At 35.4% G+C, this 25,419-nt stretch overlaps 1 protein-coding gene across 3 annotated transcripts in view; it reads left to right on the plus strand.

Annotated features, from left to right (window-relative positions):
- Window positions 1–25,419, plus strand: part of ADK (adenosine kinase) — a 534,854-nt gene that overhangs the window by 52,321 nt on the left and 457,114 nt on the right. For all 3 annotated transcript variants that reach the window (XM_047701923.1, XM_047701925.1, XM_047701924.1), the window contains one exon: window positions 15,105–15,158. In XM_047701923.1, coding sequence (XP_047557879.1) covers window positions 15,105–15,158 — 54 coding nt within the window. The remainder of the gene's footprint in view (window positions 1–15,104; window positions 15,159–25,419) is intronic.

Consider the following 25,419-nt stretch of genomic DNA (forward strand, 5'->3'; position numbering starts at 1 on the left):
GCCTTGGTGGCTCAGTGGGTTGGGCCTCTGCCTTCAGCTGGGGTCATGATCCCAGCCAGCATCCTGGGATCAAGCCCCGTATCAGGCTCCCTGCTCGGAGGAAGCCTGCTTCTCCCTCTCCCATTCCCCTGCTTGTGCCCCCTCTCTTGCTGTGTCTCTCTCTGTCAAATAAATAAATAAAATCTTTAAAAAAGAGAGAGAGAGCATGAGGGAGAGAGCGAGTGTGATAGAGAGCTGAGAGAGAGAGAGCACAAGCAGGGGTTGAGGGGTAGAGGGAGAAGCAGACTCCCCACTTAGCAGGGAGCCCAATGTGGGACTTGATCCCAGGACTCTGGGATCTCCTGGGATCATGACCTGAGCTGAAGGCAGATGCTTAACTGACCAAGCCACCCAGGTACCCTAATATTTAGTTTTAATTAGTGCATTAGAGTAGATTAATAAGTCCTGTGTGAGAGATTGAAACACTCAACAATTCTTTTCTTGACTAAGTTTTCCAAAACAGTGTACTTTTTATGTGAGAGTTGTCATGTTGCCTACAATTGACCTGTTTCCGGTCTAGAACAAGCATTGCCATCATTCAGAAATAACAATTAGGTAATTGTTTGTATTTAAAAATTAAACTTCTTCTAGAATATCTTGTTGTTTATTTAAAGATAATAAAACCAGTTTTTTTTCCCCCGGAATAAAAAAAAATGTAAGACCTTTATCTAAGTGAAAGAAAAGCAGAATTAAGTTAGTTAATTTTGGTGTGTCCAATTTGCCAAAATATAATAACTGAAAATAAGTAGGAAAAATTGAGACAGGAAGTAGGCTATTGAAAATAATCTTTTCTTGCATATTGAAGAGACACATTGGGTGTGAGAGGAGGATAAATTGTGGAGTATATAAATATTTCCAGGTAAGTGTTGGCCTAGTTATGGAGAGTAAAGGAAGAAGTATATACAAAGAGAAGCAAAGGAATATGTGACAGATTTGTTTTTATTTTTCTTCACACTAGGTAAATACCACAGAACTAAGAGATATGAAGAGAATTAGTGACATGGTTATTAAGAAGTAAAAACCATCATTAGAAATGAAAATAGTTTTAAGAAGAGAGGTTAGAGTTGTTGAGGAAATATGTTTTTCTTAATAATCTAAATCTTTAGTAATACAATTGTACAAAACCTTAGGTAGGTCTTCATTAATGTAAGCATGAATGAAAGATATTACTTAATATTCACTCCAAAAATACTCAGGTTGTAATAGTTGGTTGTAAATTTCAGTGCTGATTATTCAGTACCAAAAATTTACAACTGGGTTATTTGTTTAAATCAAGAGGAATTATTTCAATAAATGAATGTATATTAGGTTTGAAGTAAAACAGTATTTGGAGTCTCAAGTGACACTCTACATGTGTGGTTAAAAGGTGTAATTGTTTTGTTTTAAAACTAATTATGAAATGCTCTGACACTTTTGTAGTTAATTCTTTATAAAGGTATTTCACAGTATTTTCTTGTGAAATTTTAAGTATGATTTGTGTACTCAGGTCTTTAATTGACTTGAATTGATTCTTTGTTCATGATGTGAAGTAGGGATCCTGTTAAATTTTTTTTTTCTTAAGGGAAATCAGCTGTTATTTCACTGTATTGTGGATAGTCCAAGCTGTACCCACTGATCTGCAATGCTATTTTTTAAAGAAGATTCTTATTTATTTATTTGCCAGAGAGAGACAGTGAGAAAGGGGGACACAGCAGGGGAAGTGGGAGACTGAGCAGGGAGCCCAGTATCAGGACCCTGGGATCATGACCTAAGCCAAAGGCAGATGCTTAACGACTGAGCCACCCAGGTGCCTCTGCAATGCCAATTTTTATTTATCTATTTTATTTATCCCAATTCTTTTTTTTTTTTTTTAAAGATTTTATTCATTTATTTGAGAGAGAGACAGCGAGAGAGAGCATGAGCAAGGAGAAGGTCAGAGGGAGAAGCAGACTCCCCATGGAGCTGGGAGCCTGATGCGGGACTCGATCCCAGGACTCCGGGACCATGACCCGAGCCGAAGGCAGTCGTCCAACCAACTGAGCCACCCAGGCGTCCCTATTTATCCCAATTCTTTTTCTGCTTTCTGTTTGTTGTTGAACTAACACAGCTCTGTCTTTATTTTGTTACTAAAACTTTAAAATAAATCTTGATGTCTGGTAGGGCAAGTCCCTATATTTTGTTCTTATTCAAGAATTTTCTTCGTAATTCTTGGCTCTTTTCTTTTATACATAAATTTTATTTATTTTTTTAAAGATTTTATTTATTTATTTGACAGAGATTACAAGTAGGCAGAGAGGCAGGCAGAGAGAGGAGAAAGCAGGCCCCCTGCTGAGCAGAGAGCCTGCCGCACTTGAACTTGGGTCTTGGGTCTCGCTCCCAGGACACTGGGATCATGACCTGAGCCGAAGGAGAGGCTTTAACCCACTGAGCCACCCAGGCACCCCGTACATAAATTTTAGAATGAGTTTGTCCAGTTCTAAAAAAATTCTTTCTGGGATTTTGTTAAGGATTGCATTGCATTTTTAGATTAATTTGAATGAGATCTTTACCAGATAAGTTTCTATCTTGCATGTACATCTCAATTTTTTTTAAAGTACTCTTTTATATATTTTAGTAACACATGGACTTAAGTACATTAAATACAGGGTTACAAAATGGTTAGGTTTTTTTTTTTTTAGATGTAAACATTTTATGGTATGATCATTACTAACAAAAATTATAAAAATACTTGTGTTTTGGAAAAAACCTAAACCATGTAGAAATGACTAAACTAAAAACAAAATCTAGAGTAAGTTATTATCTCTACAGCAGTACTCCCCACTATAATTTTCTGTAATGATGGAAGTGTTGTGTATTTGTGCTGTCTGGTATGATAATAAGTAGCCTTAGTTTTGAACATTTGAAGTGTGGTGAGTACAACTGATGAATTGAATTAAATTTTTATTTAATTTTAAATAATTAAATTTATTTTTAAAATGTCATTATTATTTTTTTTAATAATCTCTATACCCAATGTAGGGGTCAAACCTACAACCTCACAATCAAGAGTCATACCCTCTTCTGACTGAGCCAGCCAGGTGCCCCTAATTAATTAAATTTAAATAGTCATATATGGGGATGCTTAAGTGGCTCAGTGTTTAAGCGTCTGCCTGGGGTTCAGGTCATGATCCCAGGGTCCTAGGATTGAGTCCTGCATGGGACTCCTTGCTCAGCAAGGAGCCTGCTTCTCCTTCTGCCTGCCTCTCCCCTCTGTTTGTGCGTGTTCACTTTCTCTCTCCCGCCTCTCTCTGACAGATAAGTTAAATAAAATCTTTAAAAAATAATAAATAGTCATATGTGATTAGTTGTTACATATATAGTGCAGCTTAGGTCTTATTACAAAATTGTATTGTTTTTTTCATAAGTATACTTTTTTTCTTAGGTTTACTCTAGGTATTTTAAAAATAAAGTTTCTATTGTGAGTAGAATTTTTTTTAATAATATTTTTTAGATTATTACTGGTATTTGGAAATGCTACTAAATTTTGAATATTTTCTTTAACTTGGTTACCTTGTGCATTAAAAGAAAGATGGTCTTTGACTCTTCTGAATTCTAGATTCTTAGATTTTGGGATAAACTGGCATTTGATTTGAAATTTTAGACTATTTCATACACTAAGTGATTAGTCTTGAGTTGCTCTGAGGCTTCCTCCAATAAGATCTAAACTGTTGAAAACAAACTCATTTATGGAGCTTTTATTTTGCCCCATATATCATAAGATGGTGTTCCTCATGGATTCTCAGATTTGACTTATAATACTGAGAAAATGTTATTCCTCAGGCTTACCTAAAAGTGGATTCATTTTTAATAGTTCATGTTGTTCAGTACAAGTGTTTTGGAGTACTTGCCTTGTCAACATTTTGCCAAGTACTAGGAGTGCAGAGTAAGGTAAGTTTCTTGCCTTTAAGCAGCTGGTAAGTCTGACTGAAAAGACAGATGTAGAATGAAATCACCTCATTAATGTGGCATTATAGACTAGAGTTTAAGCGTGTGCTTTGGAGCCACTTGCAGTTGTGTGCAACTGCATTGGTTGTGTCAAGCCACTTGATTGTGTTTCTTAATCTATGGAAAATCACTTTTCTTGTGAAAAAAAAAAAGGGGGGGGGTGGAATATTAGAATAGGACTGTTATAATGTTAGGATTTGGAATTGAGGTAATTTAGGTATTTGTCAAATCTTAGCTAGTGTTATTGGTTACTAAGGAGCTCGGAATGTCCCTCGTGTCTTTTTTATGGGCAAGGGAGAGCACTTGAGGGAGTTTAAGCAGGGGAATGACTGGTCGGATTTACATTTAGATTTACAGAAAGCACGTGTCTGCAGCAGATCAGTGCATTTGAGGAGATAAATTAGAGAAGGCTGTAGTGGTAGAGTTGTTGATCGATGGTGACCTGATCATTGTACTCAGGGAATGATGGTTTGGAGAAAGTGCAGTAATATTTTAGTGTTACAAAGGTAAGGCTAATGACTGATTAATGAAGAGTGCAGAGGAGTCAGGGATGATATTCCAGCTTTAGGTTTTGGTGACTGAGTAGATGGTGCTATTTACAATTGAGTTAGGGAGTATGAGAGGAAGACATGTTAGAAAAAGTGGAGAGATTGAGTTCAGTGTTGCTCATGCATGAGATGAATATGTGATATCCAGGTAGACCCATTTAGAAGGTAATTTGATTTATGTTTCTGGTGGTTAGAGATCTCATGACTGAAGGGGTGTATAATAAACAACAATTATATTTAATTTTACTTTTAAATTTTATTTTTTATAAACATATAATATATTTTTATCCCCAGGGGTACAGGTCTGTGAATCGCCAGGTTTACACACTTCACAGCACTCACCATAGCACATACCCTCCCCAATGTCCATAATCCCACCCCCCCTCCCAACCCCCCTCCCCCCATCAACCCTCAGTTTGTTTTGTGAGATTAAGAGTCACTTATGGTTTGTCTCCCTCCCAATCCCATCTTGTTTCATTTACTCTTCTCCTACCCCCTTAACCCCCCATGTTGCATCTCCTCTCCCTCATATCAGGGAGATCATATGATAGTTGTCTTTCTCCGATTGACTTATTTCGCTAAGCATGATAGCCTCTAGTTCCATCCACGTCGTCGCAAATGGCAAGATTTCATTTCTTTTGATGGCTGCATAGTATTCCATTGTGTATATATACCACATCTTATTTATCCATTCGTCTGTTGATGGACATCTAGGTTCTTTCCATAGTTTGGCTGTTGTAGACATTGCTGCTATAAACATTCGGGTGCACGGGCCCCTTCGGATCACTACGTTTGTATCTTTAGGGTAAATACCCAGCAGTGCAATTGCTGGGTCATAGGGTAGTTCTATTTTCAACATTTTGAGGAACCTCCATGCTGTTTTCCAGAGTGGTTGTAATTTTACTTTTGATACAGTGCCATTCAATAAAGGCTAGCTGCTGTTATTATTCTGCCATCATCATCATCATCATTAAAATAGGTGGTATTTATTTTTTAAAAATAAATTGAATATTTAATAATGTCAATATTAACATTAACAAATTTTAAAAATAAATTTGAATATTGAAAAAGATTTTATTTATTTATGAGAGAGAGCATAAGCGGGAGTGCAGGGGGGCAGAGGGAGGGAGAAGTGTAGGCTCCTTGCCACTTGATCCCTGAACCGCAGAATCGTGACCTGAGCCAAAGGCAGACATTTAAGTGACTGAGCCACCAGGGCGCCCTTAGATAGGTGATATTTGAAACAATAGGGGCGCCTGGCTGGCTCAGTTGGGAGAGTGTATGACTTGATCTCTTGGGGTCATGAGTTTGAGCCCCACAATTGGGTGTAATGATTATGTAACAATTACATACATACATACATACACAAACTAATTAACTTAAAGCAACTAATGGATGGATGAGCCTTTGGAAAGAATGGGTAAAAGTAAAGGAGTGGACTAGAAGATTAAACACTGAATAGATGGGTAAGTGAAAAAGAATTATGGAAGGAGATAGAGAAGAAATAACAAGTTTTTAGCAGGAGAACTGAATGAAACCCGGTCTCATGCAGTATAGTGAGCTTGTGTGACAGAGTGGTTAATAATATCACATGTAGGAGAGATGAGATGCCTAGTAACATAAAGCCTACAAGAATTCACTAGATTTGATGATAGGATGTCAGCAGTGAGCTCAGCTAGGTAAATCACAGTGGAATGGTAGGGACAGAAATCAAATTGAAACATATAAGAAATAAATGAGGAAGTGGGGCGCCTGGGTGGCTCAGTCAGTTAAGCATCTGCCTTTGGCTTGGGTCATGATCCCAGGGTCCTGGAACTGAGCTCCATGTCAGGCTCCTTGCTCAGTGGGGAGCCTGCTTCTCCCACTCCCTCTGCCTGCTGCTCGGCCTACTTGTGCTCTCTCTTTATCTCTCTCGGTCAAATAAGTAAGTAAGTAAATAAATAAATCTTTTAAAAAAGAGAAATAGGAGGTGTGTTGTGAAGTGCTTTTGGTTTGTTGTTGTTGTTGTTGTTTTGGATATGGCTTAATCTGGAGAAAAAAAGGCAAAAGAAATGTAGAAAAAAATTAAATTTCCTTGACAGCTCATTGACAAGTACTTGAGACAGGCAGGGTGACCTTCCTCCAGGAACTCAAATGCCTCAAGGTTAATACTTTGGTAAGGATAAAAGGCAACTTTAGCTTCAGGTGAGCTTCAGGTTATAAGTTAAGTCTCCTTTAACTTAAAAAAATCCCTTTGGAAACGTCCTTTATTTTTATATTCCTTCCTTTATTTCTGTTAGCAGTCGTCCTCCAAACATACGGCCCACTGATAACACATCTGAAGGGTCTCATGACTGAGGTTTTACTGGACAGTAGTAAATGGCCTCTCAAGGTCTTGGAAACCTTGCTTTCAAATTCCTTAGAGACTAACACTATCTCTAACCCTTCCCAACTTAAAAATAAGTAATCAGTCACTCCTCCCAATCCCAGTCCAGCTCTTTCTGCTTGGTCCTTTCCCTGTGCTGTAATAAAACCACCTGTTTTGTGCTGAAGACATCTCTAGAATTCTTTCTTGACTGTTTGCTTCTGCGCTCCAATATTTCACATCGTGGTCCAGTAGCCAAGCAGTGACATCTTCAAGCCGAATTCTAAAATTTCCTTTAATGAAAATATGTGCCTAATCATTTTGAATATTTATCAATGATTTTTTAAGATAAAAACATAAGAAAAAAATTTAACAATACAAAGAGTATAGTTCCTTTTGTTTAAGTGTAAATTTGGTTTAATTCTTTTTCTTTAGCCTTCTATAATTGAGTTATAATCCTCATTGAGCTTACTAATGAGGATTTAAAATATTCTTTTCATAAACTGTAACTTTTTGCTATTATTTTCATTTTAACTCTGTGGTTTACCCTTTAATCTGTTTCTTTGTAAGCCTCTTAAATTGCAACTGTAGTCTGAAACATTGCTGTGGTGATTAACACTTTTGTTCTCCCTTTTTTCACTTTCGAATATATTTAATATGTTTATTTTTTAATTGCTAGGATTATTAACCGTGTTGTTTAAAATCTTTCCACACGCACATTGTCTTTGATTGAATCTGCTAATTCTATAAAACTTTGTATGCTATTTGGATTCTTTGGACCATGTGGTAATATTTGTAGATTTCTTGAAATTTTACTTGTTTAATTCTCAGAGGGCAATCTTAGTTGCAAGTATTTGTGGAATATTTTATTGTTGTCCTGCTATGTAGGGGGTCTTGACTTGGCATTAACTATTTGTATGAAGCTGGATTTGCCATTTCATTTATGACCAGGCTGTTTCTGGACTTTGCAGTATCTTCAAGGGCCTTCCTAGGTCTGAAATTTTATGTTATGCTAATATTCAGGGAAAGCACATTTGAATAAATAATGTTTGTTTTTGTCTCATGGCTACTGTTAGTTGCACACTACTGCTGTTATAGCATATCTTAATAGTTATCTATCATGTATTGATACATTTTACTTATGTGTTCTGATATTTAATTATAACTTAAGTAACAGTGCCATTTTCCCATTCCCATGGTGGGAATGTCATTACTGTATTTTATTCTTCTTTGCTTCAAGTGTGTCTTCCTTTAATAGCTCAGGCAGGGATGAAGGAAATTAATCCTCCTTCTCCTTATTCCTCCCCTCCTCCCTTATTTCTCTTCTTTCCCTCTTCCTCTTTTCCTTCTCTCTCTTCCTATCTACTTGTCACCTGTTGCTGTCCATATTTATACAATAAAAATATTTAATTAAATTTATTTTAAAAACTTTATACAAGAAAAGTTTTGAACTAGTATTTGGAGGCTTAAATGTTCATTGGATGAAAAGTTTAAGTGAAAATTACATCCAGGTGAATATTATGACTGGATTCTAAAGTGCTATATGTATTTGTTTTTAATATATTTTTTCTAATTTCAAAAGTAATTTGCTTATTTACATTTCAAAAAAGCACAAGGAGAATAAAAAAAATCTGTAATCTATTTAGTATTTTGAAGTTATGTTTCCAGTTCTTTTTGGGAGAATATTACCATTTTTTTTTTTGAAGCTTAATCTTGAACCATTTCCCCATCATGCCAAAATTTACCGATTATAAATCGCTACTTTCTGTAGTATTTGCTTACAATTTTACTTTTCCATAAATAATTTCCTCATCGACATACTTGTACACAACACTGATGTTTTCTTGATGGAAATTTGTAGTTACCCATTTGCTTCAAAACATGTGAACACTTTATACTTCCTTCCCTCCCTATCTGAGCTAATTGAATTAGTCATTTTACAGAGGTAGATGCAATACAGGAAAGGGGGGAGAGGTGGATATTTATTACATGCTCATGTGGTGGCACTTGAACACTTTTTGTATTATCTTATTTGATCCATATAGCAACCCTGTGGCATAGGTACTTTCATTCTTCTTAGAGAAATTAAATGGCTTGCCTACTTCAAAAAGCTAATTAATGGACAGTAACGCAGATCTTAGACTTTCAGTCTAACGTTCTTTCACTCAGAGGTGCTCTGTGGATGCTTGAGGCAGATAAAGAAGGTGCTTCTCTGTATTCTCACCAGCTTCCTTATCTCTTGCTGATTGGAATAAGTGCTTGTCTTTATCCGCTGGTAAATTAGACAGAAAAAAGATTGAGAACTGCCACTATACATTCTGCAGTGTCTGGCCTTTTAGGGACCATGTTTATGTTTAAATTAAGAAATGCGTATAGAAGCAGAACATCTATCTAATCATGTCTTTAGGAAACAAAACCCAACTAAAGAATAGGCTGTACTTACTGTCATTCTGGGAAAGACATGGTAGAAAGTTGAGATATAGTTCTCTACTTTCTAATTCCCACTAAGTTGAATTTTCCCCCTGATGTTTATTAATTTAAAACATTGAGGGGCACCTGGCTGGCTCAGTAGGTAGAGCATGTAACTCTTCATCTTAGGGTAGTGAGTTCAAGCCCCATATTGGGCTTGGAGACTACTTAAAAAAAAACAAAACAAAACTGAATGTTCAGAGAGTAAGTTAAATGTGATAGATTAAAAAACACTGTATATCTTCTGTCAACAGCAGTTAGGTTGGCAGAATAGGACATACTAAATGAAAATGAGAAATACATGTATTTATCATTCCAAATGTAAATAAACATTCAACTGTACATTTCATTGAGAAATAGCTCCATTTTTTTAGTAGGGGTTATGGTCCTGATGATATATTTACCTTTACATTTATAATTTATACTTTACTTTCAAGATAAATTTGAAGTATTTTTTAGTTAAAACACAATTTTTACAGTTACACGTGTATACTATTTTTTTGTGTATATTTTTAAGTTGTATAAAGTTTTTATTCTCTTATGAATAAACAGCTATATAAATAAATAATTTTGTTATAGTTTATGAGCTTTGGAAATGTATTTAAATTGCATGGAGGACCAAATACTTTGCTCTACTAGTGCCTTTTTAAAAAATTTGCAAACTAAAACAATGCTCCATTTTATAAGTTAGAATATTATTCTTTTAGTCAGAGAGATAGATAATAACTATAGGTTATTCTAGTGGCATTTCATATAGTTATTAACCAACTGAAATTGGGCAATGTGAGTATTAATAAGGGAAAGTTCTATGAAAAAAGTAGATCTAGATAGAAGTTTATGAATAAAGAAATATACGTTGTCAGTGTATTTATGGACATATGTAAATAAACACACATAAGCATATGTGTAGTAAAGATTTTGGTCTTGTTCAAAGAGATGTTTGGATTTTACCTTTGACTTCTGAGAGGTAATCTACGTCGTACCTGATGAAAGTGTGTTTTGTTTAGGATAGGGGCTGGCCACACCCCGACTGGTACAAGTTGACCTGAAAACTAAGTTAAACCACTTGGGCAGTCAGTTGATCAATCATGCCTACGTAATGAAGCCTCAGTAAAAAATCTGGATACTAAAGCTTGGGTGAACTTCTTTTGTTGGCAATACTGCATACCACGTTGTCACATATCAGCAATGTGCTGGATTGTCAATACTGATGCCAGAATAAGCTTTGCATTTGGAGCTCTCCCAGACACTGCTCCGTATGGGTCCTTCCTTTGTCTTTGACCTGTATCCTTTCTTTGTAATCTGTAACCATGAGTGTAATAGTTTTCAGTGAGTTCTGTAAGTCCTTGTAATGAATTACTGAATCAGAGGGTGGTTTTGGGAACCTCCTGAATTTGCAATTGGTGTCAGAAGTGAGGGTAGTATTGGGTACTATTTCCTCAAACTCTGCATTTTGGTCAACTTTGGATATTTATGTATGGTCCAGTTTCCTAAAATGCAGTGTGTAAGAGTCAAGGAAGAGATAAGGAAGATAAAACTGATTTTAAAAAACTAGCAAAGATGAAGAAAAATTAAAGTTATTAACATAGGATGAAAAGTTACCTGGTTTGAGATAGGGAGAAATCAGATGAGAGAAAGAAATACTATGGGAAGAATGGCTGCTTTGGAGTTTGGGATTAGGGAACTGATTTGCTTGGAGAATAGTCCAGAATGGATCTTGCACATTTATTCTTGAGGATCTGGACAGGTACGCTGTGAATTAGAAAAGTAAAATGTCCCTTTTGGTTATTTGATAAAAAAAATCAGGCTATCCTTCCTTGCTTGCTTCTTGGCTATGTGGACGCTCCCCCCCCCCTTTTTTTTTTTTTTCTGGCTTCACCATTCCCTTTAAATTCTTATCTTGAGACTTTCAAAGGGAAGGGTATTTTGCTTGTGTTTTGTTTTAATGGTAAAGAAACAGAGAAGAGAGATGAAGTGGGGAAGGGAGAGAAAGTTGTGGAACATATAAAAGCTGTCCCTTTTTTGATGCTCTTAGGAAGAAGACTTGTTACTCAGTGTTTTGTTTGAACACTGTACTTGTGCTTCACTTTATTGTAACCTTATCATACCACAAGCAGTTATTTTTATTCCGATCAGGTACTGAATCTCAAGGTCCTTAAGTGCAGTGTTTGTTATTCTTTATCACTAGCCAGCCGGAGAGGGAAAGTAACAGTGGTTGAGTTGCTATTGTGTATTTCCAAAACACTTTGCTAAGACATAGATATCAAATCCACTGGTTTCAAACATTTTAATTTTCATAAAAATGTTTTAATAAACTTTAATAAACTTCCTCACTAAGTTAAAATTTATGATTTTTTATTATAATGTTTGCTATCTACCATCACCCATTTATTTAAAAAAATTTATTTTACCATCATCCATATATAAAAAAAGACAAAAGCAAGATCTTTTTTTACTCCTGAAAAATTTCATATTCCTTTCTCTGTTTAAATTTGTATTTCTAGGGCGCCTGGGTGGCTCAGTGGTTTAAGCCGCTGCCTTCAGCTCAGGTCATGATCTCAGGGTCCTGGGATCGAGTCCCACATCAGGCTCTCTGCTCAGCAGGGAGCCTGCTTCCCTCCCTCTCTCTGCCTGCCTGCCTGCCTGCCTCTCTGTCTACTTGTGATCTCTCTCTGTCAAATAAATAAATAAAATCTTAAAAAAAAATTGTATTTCTATTACACTTTTAACCACCAGATTTTATCCTTCTGCAATGTATTTTTGTGTGTGAGTTATCTTTTTATTTAATATAATATGCATATATAACGAAGATAATATTTTTTATGCATGTAAATTGAATTTTAAAATACCTCCTAGTCATTAAATTATAACTAATGTATACTTCGTAAAACAACATAAATATATTAAAATTTTGTTAAGTAATTATTAAACAAAACATTTTATTGGAAAAGCATCTTTTAATGAGGTGGGTGAAACTAAGTTTTTTCATTTAGTTCAACCTTTCTTGGATAATAATATGCAGTGCTGCTCAGCATCATTTTTATTTCCCTTTTTTTCTTTTTGAAATGTGAAGAGGTTCAGATAGCCGCTTCCTCAGAACGTGCCACTTTGGCATGTGAATTATTTTGAGTTGAAGGCACTTGAGACCCTGTGGGTTCATGAGAAACTATTGTCCCTCCCTTAACTTCACAGAAGAGTCTAAACTGGGGATCTTTCCCAGAATAAGGGTTGTTAACAGATAAATTATATCTGGAGTGACACATTTATATGATAGGGAAAACATCAAATTACGACACATCTTTCTTTCTTTTTTTTTTTTAAATTGAGAGGGAGGGAGAGAGAGAAAGCAAGGAGGAGCAGAAGGAGAAGGAGAGAGAGAAACCTAATCAGGCTCCATGCTCAGCCAAGAGCCCTCCATCTCAGCACCCTGAGGTCATAACTTGAACTGAAATTGAGTCAGATGCTTAACCAACTGAGCCATCCAGGTGCCCCCAAGCATCTCTTCTTATCTCCCTGTAAAGTGCATTCTTTCCAGGTCCCTACTTCCTTCTCCTTATTTCAGAATGATACGTATACCTCATTTTGTTTGACATCTTTGGCATTTCCATGTCTATGTGAATCCTCATATGTATGTCCATTAAATTTGATTTTCTTCTCTTAATCTGTCAATTCGATTCTTAGTCCATCTAGAAGGACCTTGAAGGGGACAGGAGTTCTTGTCCTCTGAGAAACAGATGAGGAATTCTTGCTCCCTGACAGGTGGAAGTGCTAAGAGATGTGTTCACATAATTAATTGGTTGGTAATTAATGAGCAGAGTTTTATTTCAGTAGCAGCACCCAGTTGTTTGAGCTTCTCTATTATCAAATGACCCATCATCAAAAATTATTTTTATTTGTCTATCAGCTGATTATTTTCTTAGGTCCTTTCTCAGTTTTGTTAGAAGCAAAGAATTGAAAACCACTGGACTTCCCAGTTATTAGAGTCATTAGAGACATTTAGTTCTAAGAAATACACTGAAAAAGGCTTTAGTAAGGCTTCCTAAATAGCTAGTAATTATATCTATTAGAGTTTTACTTATAGTTTACCTAAACATTTTAGGAGATGCTAGGGAAAGTTAAATATTGTTGATTTCAATATACCTATGTCAAAAGGATTTTTCTTGATAATATGTTTTTACTGAGTGCCTTAAACGTTTTAGTCAAAACCATTCATTCAGTTGAAGACCATTGTCTGCCTTGGGGTCATTGGTAAAATCGTTCTTCATTGTCAAACACATATCAGATTTACTTTCTTGATAAAGTCTGGCTTCATTTTTCAGTTCAAATAAATGATTTGACTTATGTTTCTGTGACAACCATGTTCTGATATTTAATCCTCAGTAGATAAATGAAAGACAAGGAACTTTGTTTTTAATTTGTTGCTTGGAGGGAATATGTTGACACTCTTTCTTGGTTTTTTTGTTTTGTTTTGTTTTTTGGTTTTTTTGGAAACTCTTAGCTTTACTTCATAGGTTTCTTCCTGACAAGTAATGCAGTCTTTGATCATGTAAATGGAAAAGATAAATTTTTTTTTTAAGATTTTATTTATTTATTTGACAGAGAGATCACAAGTAGGCAGAGAGGCAGGCAGAGAAAAAGGGGGTAGCAGGATCCCTGCTGAGCAGAGAGCCCGATGTGGGGCTCAATCCCAGGACTCTGAGATTATGACCTGAGCCAAAGTCAGAGGTTTAACCCACTGAGCCACCCAGGTGCCCAAAGATAAACTTTTTAAAAAAAAGTATAATCAACTTGTGCCCCATTCAATAGTATATCTGAAAATAGAACATCCTGTGACAGCTCCCCATTTATAATTTGTAGCTTAATTATTTATAGAAATAATATATCAAACAGTAAACTCTGTAGTCAGTTTATGGTACTTCACTGAGAGAGATTTTGCAGACAAAAATATTATGAACCATTTCTCATTTAGCACTTCAGAGCTTTTTATATACGCCAGTCACTGCAGTACAGGTCTATTCAGGATGCCGTTCTTTTTGTCAAGTGAGTAAAGGCATTTATGAGAGGGGAGGTAAGAAAGGAGAATCTACATAACGTTTCCACTTGAACTTCTGACCCATTGTCAGGGAGCCTAGTTTTTAGGAAAGGGTTGAATACAAGTGGAATTTGAAGACCCGGGAATTGCCGTCCGTTGTTTATTTTTTTCTGTGTACTCCTCGGAAATCTGTTTACCTTTAACATGACAAATATACGGTAATTTGGAAGATACCTGTTCTAATATTTATAGCAGCCTCTGTTTTATAGACAGGGAAAGTGAGATTTAAAGAAATGAAATTACACTACCTAGGACATAGTGTGGTACACGGATTTTTACTGTGTATTTAGTGAATGAATGCACATTCTTTTGTGAATGCTTAAATACTTGCTGTGGCAGTTTCTTGAATTTTGAACTGCTGGATGAATGTAACATTACAGATCATTCACTACTGAAGATACCTTGTGTTTTTGAAGGTCATGTTGATCTTACTTTGGTTCTTTGGATGGTGTCTGCAGAAGTGACTAATAGAACAACAAAGAACTTAGGCATTAATGTTTTATCAGTGAAGACAGAGACTTGTAACACTGTAGTAGTGCTTGTTTGATGGGGTTTAACTGCCTGTATGTTGATAACCATAGTGAGATGTCCATGAGCCAAATGTACTTATATGTTTATATGACCAGTATTTTTTTGTTTTGTTTTACAGGTATTCTCTTAAGCCGAATGACCAGATCTTGGCTGAGGACAAACACAAGGAATTGTAAGTACATTAAACCCTAGGTGGTACATAGTTTACTCCTCTATGGAGATGTATGTAAACAATCTGATTTTTAAAATTATGTGAAATATAAAGATGTTATTAACACTATGACTTTAATTCTAGTAAGAGTAGGATAATTTATGTTACATACAGTTAACATTGGTAATAATTCTTCCTGTATGCATGTTAAAACATGTAGTATTTTATTCTGTCATCTAGACCATGAACATATTGGGAAATATGTAATTTCATGATCTTTCCCACATAAAATATTAAATTGATTCTAATTTTAGCTTTTACTCAGTTGACTTCCCCACCCTCATGCTTAAGATGGTGAAATCTAATTTTGTTTATGAAAAGTTAAATGCCTAGTATTGATTGGCATAAGGCAAAATACTTTATATAAAATTTTGTTCCTTTTTAAAATTTTAATGTTCTTAGGGTTCTTTCAGGTAGAAATAACTTGAACTTATGATTCTGGGATACCTCCATGGCTATTTTTCTGCTCTGTTGTAGTATTTCAAAGATTATTACTTCATAGAAACTTGGAGGTTTATTTAAAAATGACAGGTTTGGGAATTAAAAAAAAATTCATCTTAATCTTTTCAGTATTATGACATTGTCCAAAGAGGACAGCTAAAAAAAGAATTTATATGCTTCTATTTTCTAGTTAGTCTACTTTGTTTTTCCCATTGTGAAGTAAGAAAGTTCTGATGACCTTAATTATTATGCAAACACTGAATGTCAAATAATACTGTAGAATTAAGAATTTGAGGAATCTGAGGCTGGCTGTACACCTTCAGGTTCGACCACGCTTATTAGGGTTCTATCCAATTAATAAATATATTGGTGAATTTCATATGCTGCTTGGGGATTTCCCTAATGTTTGATACTCCCTAATGTTAAAGATATTTTAACATTGAACTCAGGTTCCTTATGGTTTAGTTTAATGCATTCTTCAATTTGTATACATCTGTATGGAGAATAACTTTTGTGATAGAGTTCTTTAAGACTATTATTTTTAGGGGCACCTGGGTGGCTCAGTGGGTTAAAGCCTCTGCCTTCGGCTCAGGTCATGATCCCAGGGGCCTGGGATCGAGCCCTGCATCAGGCTCTCTGCTCATCAGGGAGCCTGCTTCCTCCTCTCTCTCTCTCTCTCTCTGCCTGCCTCTCTGCCTACTTGTGATCTCTGTCTGTCAAATAAATAAATAAAAATCTTAAAAAAAAAAGACTATTATTTTTAGACACACCATAGGGAATATAGTTAATGATATTTTAATACCATCGTGTGGTTACAGATGGTAGCTACACTTGAGGTGAGCATAGAAAAACTTATAAAGTTGTATCACTGTTGTAAAGCTGAAACTAATGTAACATTGTGTGTCAACTATACTCAAAAAGTCTACACACATAATATTTTTTTCTCAAAGATAAATTACTTTAAAATCTACTCCTTAAGTTGAGGGAAATTGGAAGGGGAGGTGAACCATGAGAGACTATGGACTCTGAAAAACGATCTGAGAATTTTGAAGGGGTGGGGGGAGGGAGGTTGGGGGCACCAGGTGGTGGGTATTGTAGAGGGCACGGATTGCATGGAGCACTGGGTGTGGTGCAAAAATAATGAATACTGTTATGCTGAAAAAATAAAAAAAATAAAAAAATAATCTACTCCTTAGGGGTGCCTGGGTGGCTCAGTGGGTTGAGCCTCTGCCTTCGGCTCGGGTCGTGATCTCGGGGTCCTGGGATCGAGCCCCGTGTTGGGCTCTCTGTTCGGCAGGGAGCCTGCTTTCCCCTCTCTCTGCCTCCCTCTCTGCCTACTTGTGATCTCTCTCTGTCTGTCAAATGGATAAACAAAATCTTAAAAAAAAAAAAAATCTACTCCTTAAAGTACTTTTCAAAACTACTCTTTGAAAACCTTTTCCAAATTTTATTTCTTATTTCATATTGAAGACATTGTAATAAGTGTTAGTCTTAAAATGGTAGGACCAATGTGTAGGGAGATGTTTTCTTCAAGAATTTTTACGGTTGATATATCCCATTGTTATGCTAGTTTTTTAGTTTTCATATTTGTTCTGTCCTCATTTGATTATAATCTCCATAGTGGGTTGTCAAGTATATTGTCAGATTTTCTTCAGTTTCTTTCTTTGTGGCCAAGTATAATCAGTGAGGGTAGGTGATTTTCACTGTACCATTGGTTGGTTACTTGTTATTTATAGGTCTGATAACAGAGTTCTTTTGGTTTGAAAATTGGGTAGTCAACCTAAGGTTCCTTTGGGCTTTGTAGGCTATGACTAGTACTAAAAACAACAGAAAACTGCTTTTAAAGAATATATTCATACTATTTCGTATGTAACCTATATAGTGTGTTAATTCATTTAAAATTTCACATACTAAATATGATAAAGTTCACTCCTATGGGTAGACTGATTTTTTTACTTAGATTTTATTATGAAAAATTTTAAATATGCAGTATTTATTCACTCATACCCACCAACTAGATTTTATCATTAGCATTACCTGTCTGTTCATTCTTCTATCCATTCATTTCTTTTTTTTTTTTTTTTAAGATTTTATTTATTTATTTGACAGGCAGAGATCACAAGTAGGCAGAGAGGTAGGCAGAGAGAGGAAAGGAAGCAGGTTCCCTGCTGAGCAGAGAGCCCGATGCGGGGCTCGATCCCAGGACTCTGGGATCATGACCTGAGCCGAAGGCAGAGGCTTAACCCACTGAGCCACCCAGGTGCCCCCATTCATTTCTTTATCAGTTTTTTTATGCAACTGCAGACATCAGTATGTTATCCTCTAAATATTTTAAAATGTGTATCATCAACTACAGGTCAATACTTTATAGAGTTTTTCTCCTTTACATGAAAACTTCATGCAATGAAAGGCATACATCTTTTTTTTTTTTTTAATTTTTTTTTTATTTTTTTTCAGCATAACAGTATTCATTATTTTTGCACCACACCCAGTGCTCCATGCAATCCGTGCCCTCTACAATACCCACCACCTGGTGCCCCCAACCTCCCACCCCCCACCCCTTCAAAATTCTCAGATCGTTTTTCAGAGTCCATAGTCTCTCATGGTTCACCTCCCCTTCCAATTTCCCTCAACTCCCTTCTCCTCTCCATCTCCCCTTGTCCTCCATGCTATTTGTTATGCTCCACAAATAAGTGAAACCATATGATAATTGACTCTCTCTGCTTGACTTATGAAATGCATACATCTTAAGTATACATTTGTTGAGTTTTGACCAGTGCATAAATGTTTGTAACCTGGGGCACCTGGCTGGCTCAGTCAGTGGAATACATGACTCTTGATCTCAGGGTCAGGAATTCGAGCCCCATGTTGGATATGGAGATTACTTAAAAATAAAATCTTAAAAAATAAAAATTAACAAAAATAAATGTTTGTAACCCAAACCTCTAGATGTAAAGCTTCATCACCACCCCAGAACGTTTCTTTATGCCTCTTTGTAGTTTCTCTGCTCTTTTGCTCCCAGAGATAACTGTTATGATTTTTTCCACCACGAATTAAGTTTTCTCTGTTCTAGAATTTCTTATAAATGGAATTATATATATATATATATATATATATATATATATATCCTGTTTTATATAATACTACTTTCACTCAGTATAATATTTTTGACATTTATCCATATATTAATTACTTTTCATTGCTTGTTACTAATCCATTTGTTTATCTCTTCTCTTATGGTGGACACTATGCTGTTTCCTTTCCAGTTTTTGGCTCCTATGAGTAAAGTTGCAATTGACATTTTTGTACAAGTTTTTGTGAACATATTTTACTTCTGGGTAATTAGGAGTAGATTGGTGAGTCAATAGGGTAGTAGTGGTTTTGGTTCTATAAGAAACTACTTGATTTTCTTCAGAGTAGTTGTGCCATTTTACATTTCTACCAGCAATATGTGAGAGTTCCAGTTGCTCTGCATCTTCACCAATGTTTGGTGGTGTTGGTCTTTCTAATTTTAGCTATTCTGGGGTGTGTGTAGTGGTATCTCATTGTGGTTTAATTTGCATTTCCGTGATGACTAATAACATTGAACACTTACACATTTGTGTATTGACCCTTTGTATTTTCTTTGGTGAGTGTGTTCACATCTTTGGCTGATAGGAAAAAATTGAGTTGTTTTTTCTTTTTATTGATGAGTATATATTCTAGGGACATCTGGGTGGCTTAGTCAGTTAAGCAACTGCCTTTGGCTCAGGTCATGATCCTGGCGTTCGGGGATCCAGCCCTGCATCGGGCTCCCTACTCAGTGGAGAGGCTGCTTCTCCCACTGTCCCTCACCTGGCTCATGCTTGCTCCCTTGCTCTTTCTCTCTCAAATAAATAAATAAAATCTTTTAGAAAAAAAAAATCCTTTATGTATTCTGGATACCGGTCATTATGAAATGTAGGTTTCACAAATTTTTTCTTCCCTGTTCCTGGCTTAGCTTTTTTCTTAATGGTGTTTGATAAGCAAATTTTAAGTTAAAATTTTTTTTATTTGAGTAGCAAGTTTTCGATTTTGATGAAGTGTAATTTATCAATTTTTTCTTCATGATTATTGCTTTCTTTGATTTATCTAACAAACCTTAATTTATGAAAGTATTCATATTGTTTTCTTTACAAGCTGTATGGTTTTACCTTTTATGTTTAGGTTTATGATCTATAATCAGTTAATATTTGCATATGGTGTGAGGTAGAAGTTGAGGTTCATTTTTTTTTTCTTGCATGGATAACTAGGTTATCTAGTTATTCCAGCTCCATTTGCTGAATAGACTTTGCTTGTCGCTGGATTGCTTTGGTGGATTTGTAGAAATGAAATAACAATAGGAATGTCGGTCTCTTGTTCCACTGACTCACTTCCCACTCTTTGGTCCAGTAACTGACTATGGCAAGTATTGAAGCCAGTTAGTGTAAGTCCTCCAACTTTGTTCTTTTCGAAGATTGCTTTGGTTGTATTAGACCTTTTATTTACTTTAGGATGAGCTTGTCAGTTTTCTCAGAGAAACCTTTTAGGGTCCTTGTGGCGATTATATTGAATCTATTTTGGGGAGAATTGGCATCTTAACATTATTTAATAAGTCCTTCTTAAATTTCTCTTAGCAGTTCTTTGTCATTTTCAGTGGAGAAGGTTTGTTTTGCCTATCTTCGGCTAAATGAATACCGGCCCTTCTACCTCTTCTGTATATATTACAAAAGACCTTAGGGGCACCTGGATGGCTCATTTGGTTAAGTGATCATGTCATGATCCCTTCTGCTCAGGTCATGATCCCAGTGTCCTGGGATTGAGCCCCACATCAGGCTCCCTGCTCAGCGGGGAATCTGCTGCTCTCTCTCCCTCTGCTGCTCCCCCTGCTTGTGTGTGTGCTCTCTCTCTCTCAAATAAATAAATAAAATCTTAAAAAAGAGACCTTAGATTGTGCAGTCTTATCTCATTAATAGTTTCAAGTATAAAACATATTGGTTTTCAGTGTCAATAATATGTACTTTTCCAGAATTTTCTTTCTTTTTTTTTTTTTTTCTTTCAGGCTACTTGGAACAGCTTATGAATTTGTTATATACCTGTTCTTATCATTCTTCTTGCAGATTTCTTTTCCTCTTTGAATATGCTATATAGTAACTATTTTATAAATTAACATCACTAAGATTATATTGGAGTTGCTATTTTTTTTTAACACCACATTTATTTAGCTGTGTGTTACGTTCACTCGGAGGAAAATGAGTATTGTTCCTAATCTTTGCCAGCTGTGATCCAAATGGGTATCATTGGTCACACTGGAGACTGGGAGAGAAAGGTAGATATTTAACTTAACCTACAATAATTATTAGAAAATCTCTTCAAGGTATGTAGTCTTATGGTAGGTTAATAGCTCAAATTTTTAAACTAATATGATTGCTTTGGAATAAAAAATTAATGATTGGAGTGAGTATTTTTATTATTAGACCTTTTCTGTTATCATTGCTTAAAAAGCAATAAAAATGACATTCTCTAGGTTACTCTTTGCTTTACTTATTTTATTTCAATTAAAAAGGTGGTGGAAAGGGTCTAGAATCTTATCAATAGCCACATGACTTGTGTCTTAACATTTAATATATACACATTTTACAGAAAACACAAATTTTGTTGGCCATTTAAAAATGGGAACTACTGTACAACTAGATTAGTCTTAAATGGTGTTATTTTTCCTGTGCAATTAAAGTAACTGTATGGAATATTATGCAGTTCTTAAAATGTTTTTAGGAAGAGATTTAATATCATGATGATTAAGTAGGTGAAAAGGCTTGCTTATACATTATAGAACAGTAGATTTCTATATGAAATCTATATGACTGAATTATGGATGAATTTTATTTGCTTCTTGTTCTTTTATGTGTACTTTATTTTATTTATTTATTAAAAAAATTTTTTTTGGCATGAAGCCCACTGTGGGGAGGGGTTTGAACCCACAATTCTGAGATCAAGAGTCAGATGCTTAACAAAGTGAGCGACCCAGGCACCCCAGGTGTATTTTAAATCTTCTCTAATCGGGCGCCTGGGTGGCTCAGTGGTTAAAGCCTCTGCCTTCGGCTCAGGTCATGATCTCAGGGTCCTGGGATCGAGTCCCGCATCGGGCTCTCTGCTCAGCAGGGAGCCTGCCTCCTCCTCCTGTCTCTCTCTGCCTGCCTCTCTGCCTACTTGTAATCTGTCTGTCAAATAAATTTTAAAAAAAAATCTTAAAAAAAAATAAATCTTCTCTAATGGATTGTGTTATTTCTGTGACCAGAAAAGAAAAAAAGAAGTTAATGAATGAGATGATAGATTCCCTAAATTGAATTGTTAAATCAATATACTTACCTATTATAAGATGTACAAGATACACTTTTTCAGCTTTTTAATTATAATTGGTAACTAAATGGGCAAACATGATGAGGGTCTAAAGGGCTGAAAGGGCCCAAATATAGTGTATATATATAACCAAGGGTCTTATACTTGATAGTATTGTTAGTTTATTGTTTTAGCCTTAGTTGATTGTCTTAATTCCTTGGATGTTGGTTCTCTGCCCTATAATTTTTGACCTATACACTTTAGAAAATTCTCAATTGAATATGCCACTTTTAGAGCAGACTGTTATTTTTAAAAAATTCAACACCAGCCCTTTTTGAGGGCTCCTCATAAGTAATTCTGTTTTTGTCTTCACGGTTAAACTTAACTAAGGTCTCTTTGTGCTCAAGGCCAAACTTTTTAAAATACCGTAAAAATGTAGATATAAAACAAAATTTAATTATTCAATCAGTAATCCATGGTTCATTCTCATAAAACATTATTGCTTCTTAATTTTAATCTATTAAAGACAGTTTGATTTATCATGATATTGAAAGATGCATTGGCTCCTTCACATTAGCCAGCTTTTTGAAAATGTAGTTTTATGTATACCAATAAGTGAGTACAATAATAACAATATCTTGGTATTACTTTATGTGGTAAATATTAACTATATTTTCATTTAAAATATTCTTAGTTCCCAAACTGTGGTGATTCAGATTCTATATAAACTTTGTTACTTATGCTTCACAGATAACACCATTTATTTCTCTGTCTGGGGAATTAGGACATATAGCAAAACAGAGAAGATTCGTCAGCAATGTCCATGACCCTTGTTTTTTTTTTTTTTAATTTTTAATTTTTTTTTTAAAGATTTTATTTATTTATTTGACAGAGAGAGATCACAAGTAGACAGAGAGGCAGGCAGAGAGAGAGAGAGGGAAGCAGGCTCCCTGCTGAGCAGAGAGCCCGATGCGGGACTCGATCCCAGGACCCTGAGACCATGACCTGAGCCGAAGGCAGCGGCTTAACCCACTGAGCCACCCAGGCGCCCTAATTTTTAATTTTTTATTAACATATAATGTATTATTAGCCCCAGGGGTACAGGTCTGTGAATCACCAGGTTTACATACTTCACAGCACTCACCATAGCCCATACCCTCCCCAATATCCATAACTCAACCACCCTCTCCTTACCCCCCTCCCCCGGCAGCCCTCAGTTTGTTTTATGAGGTTAAGAGTCTCTTATGGTTTGTGTCCCTCCTGATCCCATCATGTTTCATTTTTTCCTTCCCTACCCCCCAAACCCTCCATGTTGCTTCTCAAATTCCTCATATCAGGGAGATCATATAATTGTGTTTCTCTGATTGACTAATTTCGCTCAGCCTATTACCTTCTAGTTCTATCCACGTCATTGCAGATGGCAAGATTTCATTTCTTTTGATGGCTGCATAGTATTCCATTGTGTATATATATAGCACATCTTCTTTATCCATTCATCTGTTGATGGACATCTAGGTTCTTTCCATAGTTTGGCTGTTGTGGACATTTCTGCTATAAACATTCGGGTGCATGTGCCCCTTCGACCCTTGTTTTTTTAAAGCAGAATGTTCTTTCTCAGATTCCTGTTTTTTAATGTTCTACATACTGAGGATTCTGAAAGATGATTCTAAATAGGAAAGGCCAACTAAATTTGGAATCCAATTAATTCAAAGCTATGAAATTTACACTTTGCTCTATATATGGCCCAATAATGAAACCATTTCATTAGTCTTCTGTGGCAATTTCTCAGTCTTAATTAATTAATGTTGTAACTTAGTTCTTTTAAATGCCTAGTTTTTTAAATGGAATAATTTAAAATAAAAAAGAAAAGCATCACTGTTTCAGTAAATATTTTTTCACCTACTTACCTGTCCCTGTGCTGGGTACTATTTACAGTAAAGATACTGACTTCATTTTTAAAGGGAGATTTAATCTCCAGTTTAATAATACTTTGTACCATAAAGCAGATTCATAAGTTGGAGATTTCTGTAATACTGGATTTTCTTATTGTTGGACATATCTGCAGTTATAGAAAATAGGACTATTTTGTTCTATGAGTATTTGTTCCTTTTATGAATATCTGAATTTTATATTACCTTGAATAGAATATTGTGATAATATCATAAAGATATAGATAAGTAAAGTTAAAATTGATGGGAATTAAGGACAAAGTCTAAAGGCAAATATATAAATTCAGAAGTATCCATGCCTCTTACATACAGACATAAGTAACTTGATCTGAGGATTTTTTGTCAGTTTGCTGTGCTATGGAAGACATGGGGAAAACTTGTTTAAAAGAGATTCACATTTATTTACTTGACTTTTCAAGATAGCTGCCAAGATAGTGGGTGAATCTATACAGGCATTGTATGCTGTTCTAGATACAAAGAATGTTTTCCCATCTCATATTGAATGAATTCTTTTTAATGACTATTTTTATGTCAGGAATTAAATTATTTTGTCTCAATATCCCCTTAAATTTTTAAATTTTGTCTTACAAAACTTATATTGTGTTTAACTTTTTGTCAATTCAGATTATGATGAAATGGGATTAAATAAATAAGTTATGCAAGGGGTAGGAAGCACAAGTATTAGAAAGAATGCTGTTACACTTTGATCTCTTTGATTTTAGTGTAAAAATATTGTAATGTCTTAGAGAACAGCTCCCAATTTCTCTGCAAGTGAGATTTATAAGTATTTAAGTTACATTCAACAGCATGTTCAGGGTACCTTGCCATTTAATTGGTAGAGATGTGACTCTTGATCTCAGAGTTTTGAGTTCAAGCCCTCTGTTGGGTCTAGATTTTACTTAAAAACAAGAAATTCACTTTCAGAGCCCTTAGAGAAAATCATTAACATCTAGTAAACTCTTAAATCCAGTATTAATGTTGTAACTTAGTTCTTTGAAAACATCAAGATTGTTTTGTAAGAGTAACATATGAACTGATGCCTGTAGAGAGGAAAAAAAAACTAGCAAGTAGAAACTCAAAATTGAAATAGAGAACATCTGGGGCTCCTGGGGGGCTCAGTCGGTTAAGTGTTTGCCTTTGGCTGGGCTCATGATCTCAGGGTCCTGGGATGGAGCCCTGGGTTGGGCTCCCTGTTCCTCAGGAGTTTGCTTCTTTCTCTGCTGGTCCCTCTTGCTTATGCTCTCTCTCTCTCTCAAATAAATAAATAAATATTTCTTAAAAAAAAAAAAGAAAGAAATGGAGAATCTAGTGTCAACTATATGTCCATTAAGAAATTTTAAAATGTGAATAAGAACATCTTGAACCAACAACAAAGTTAAACGGTTACTACTTTTTCAATATTCGTAAAGAAGATAGCATTTTAAATATCATGGATTTTAAAAACAGATTTATTTAATTATTTGAGGAAAAGAGCATGTCTGCAGGCTCAGGTACAC

Source organism: Lutra lutra, chromosome 14 (genome assembly GCF_902655055.1).
Source record: "Lutra lutra chromosome 14, mLutLut1.2, whole genome shotgun sequence".
Classification (NCBI taxonomy): domain Eukaryota; kingdom Metazoa; phylum Chordata; class Mammalia; order Carnivora; family Mustelidae; genus Lutra; species Lutra lutra.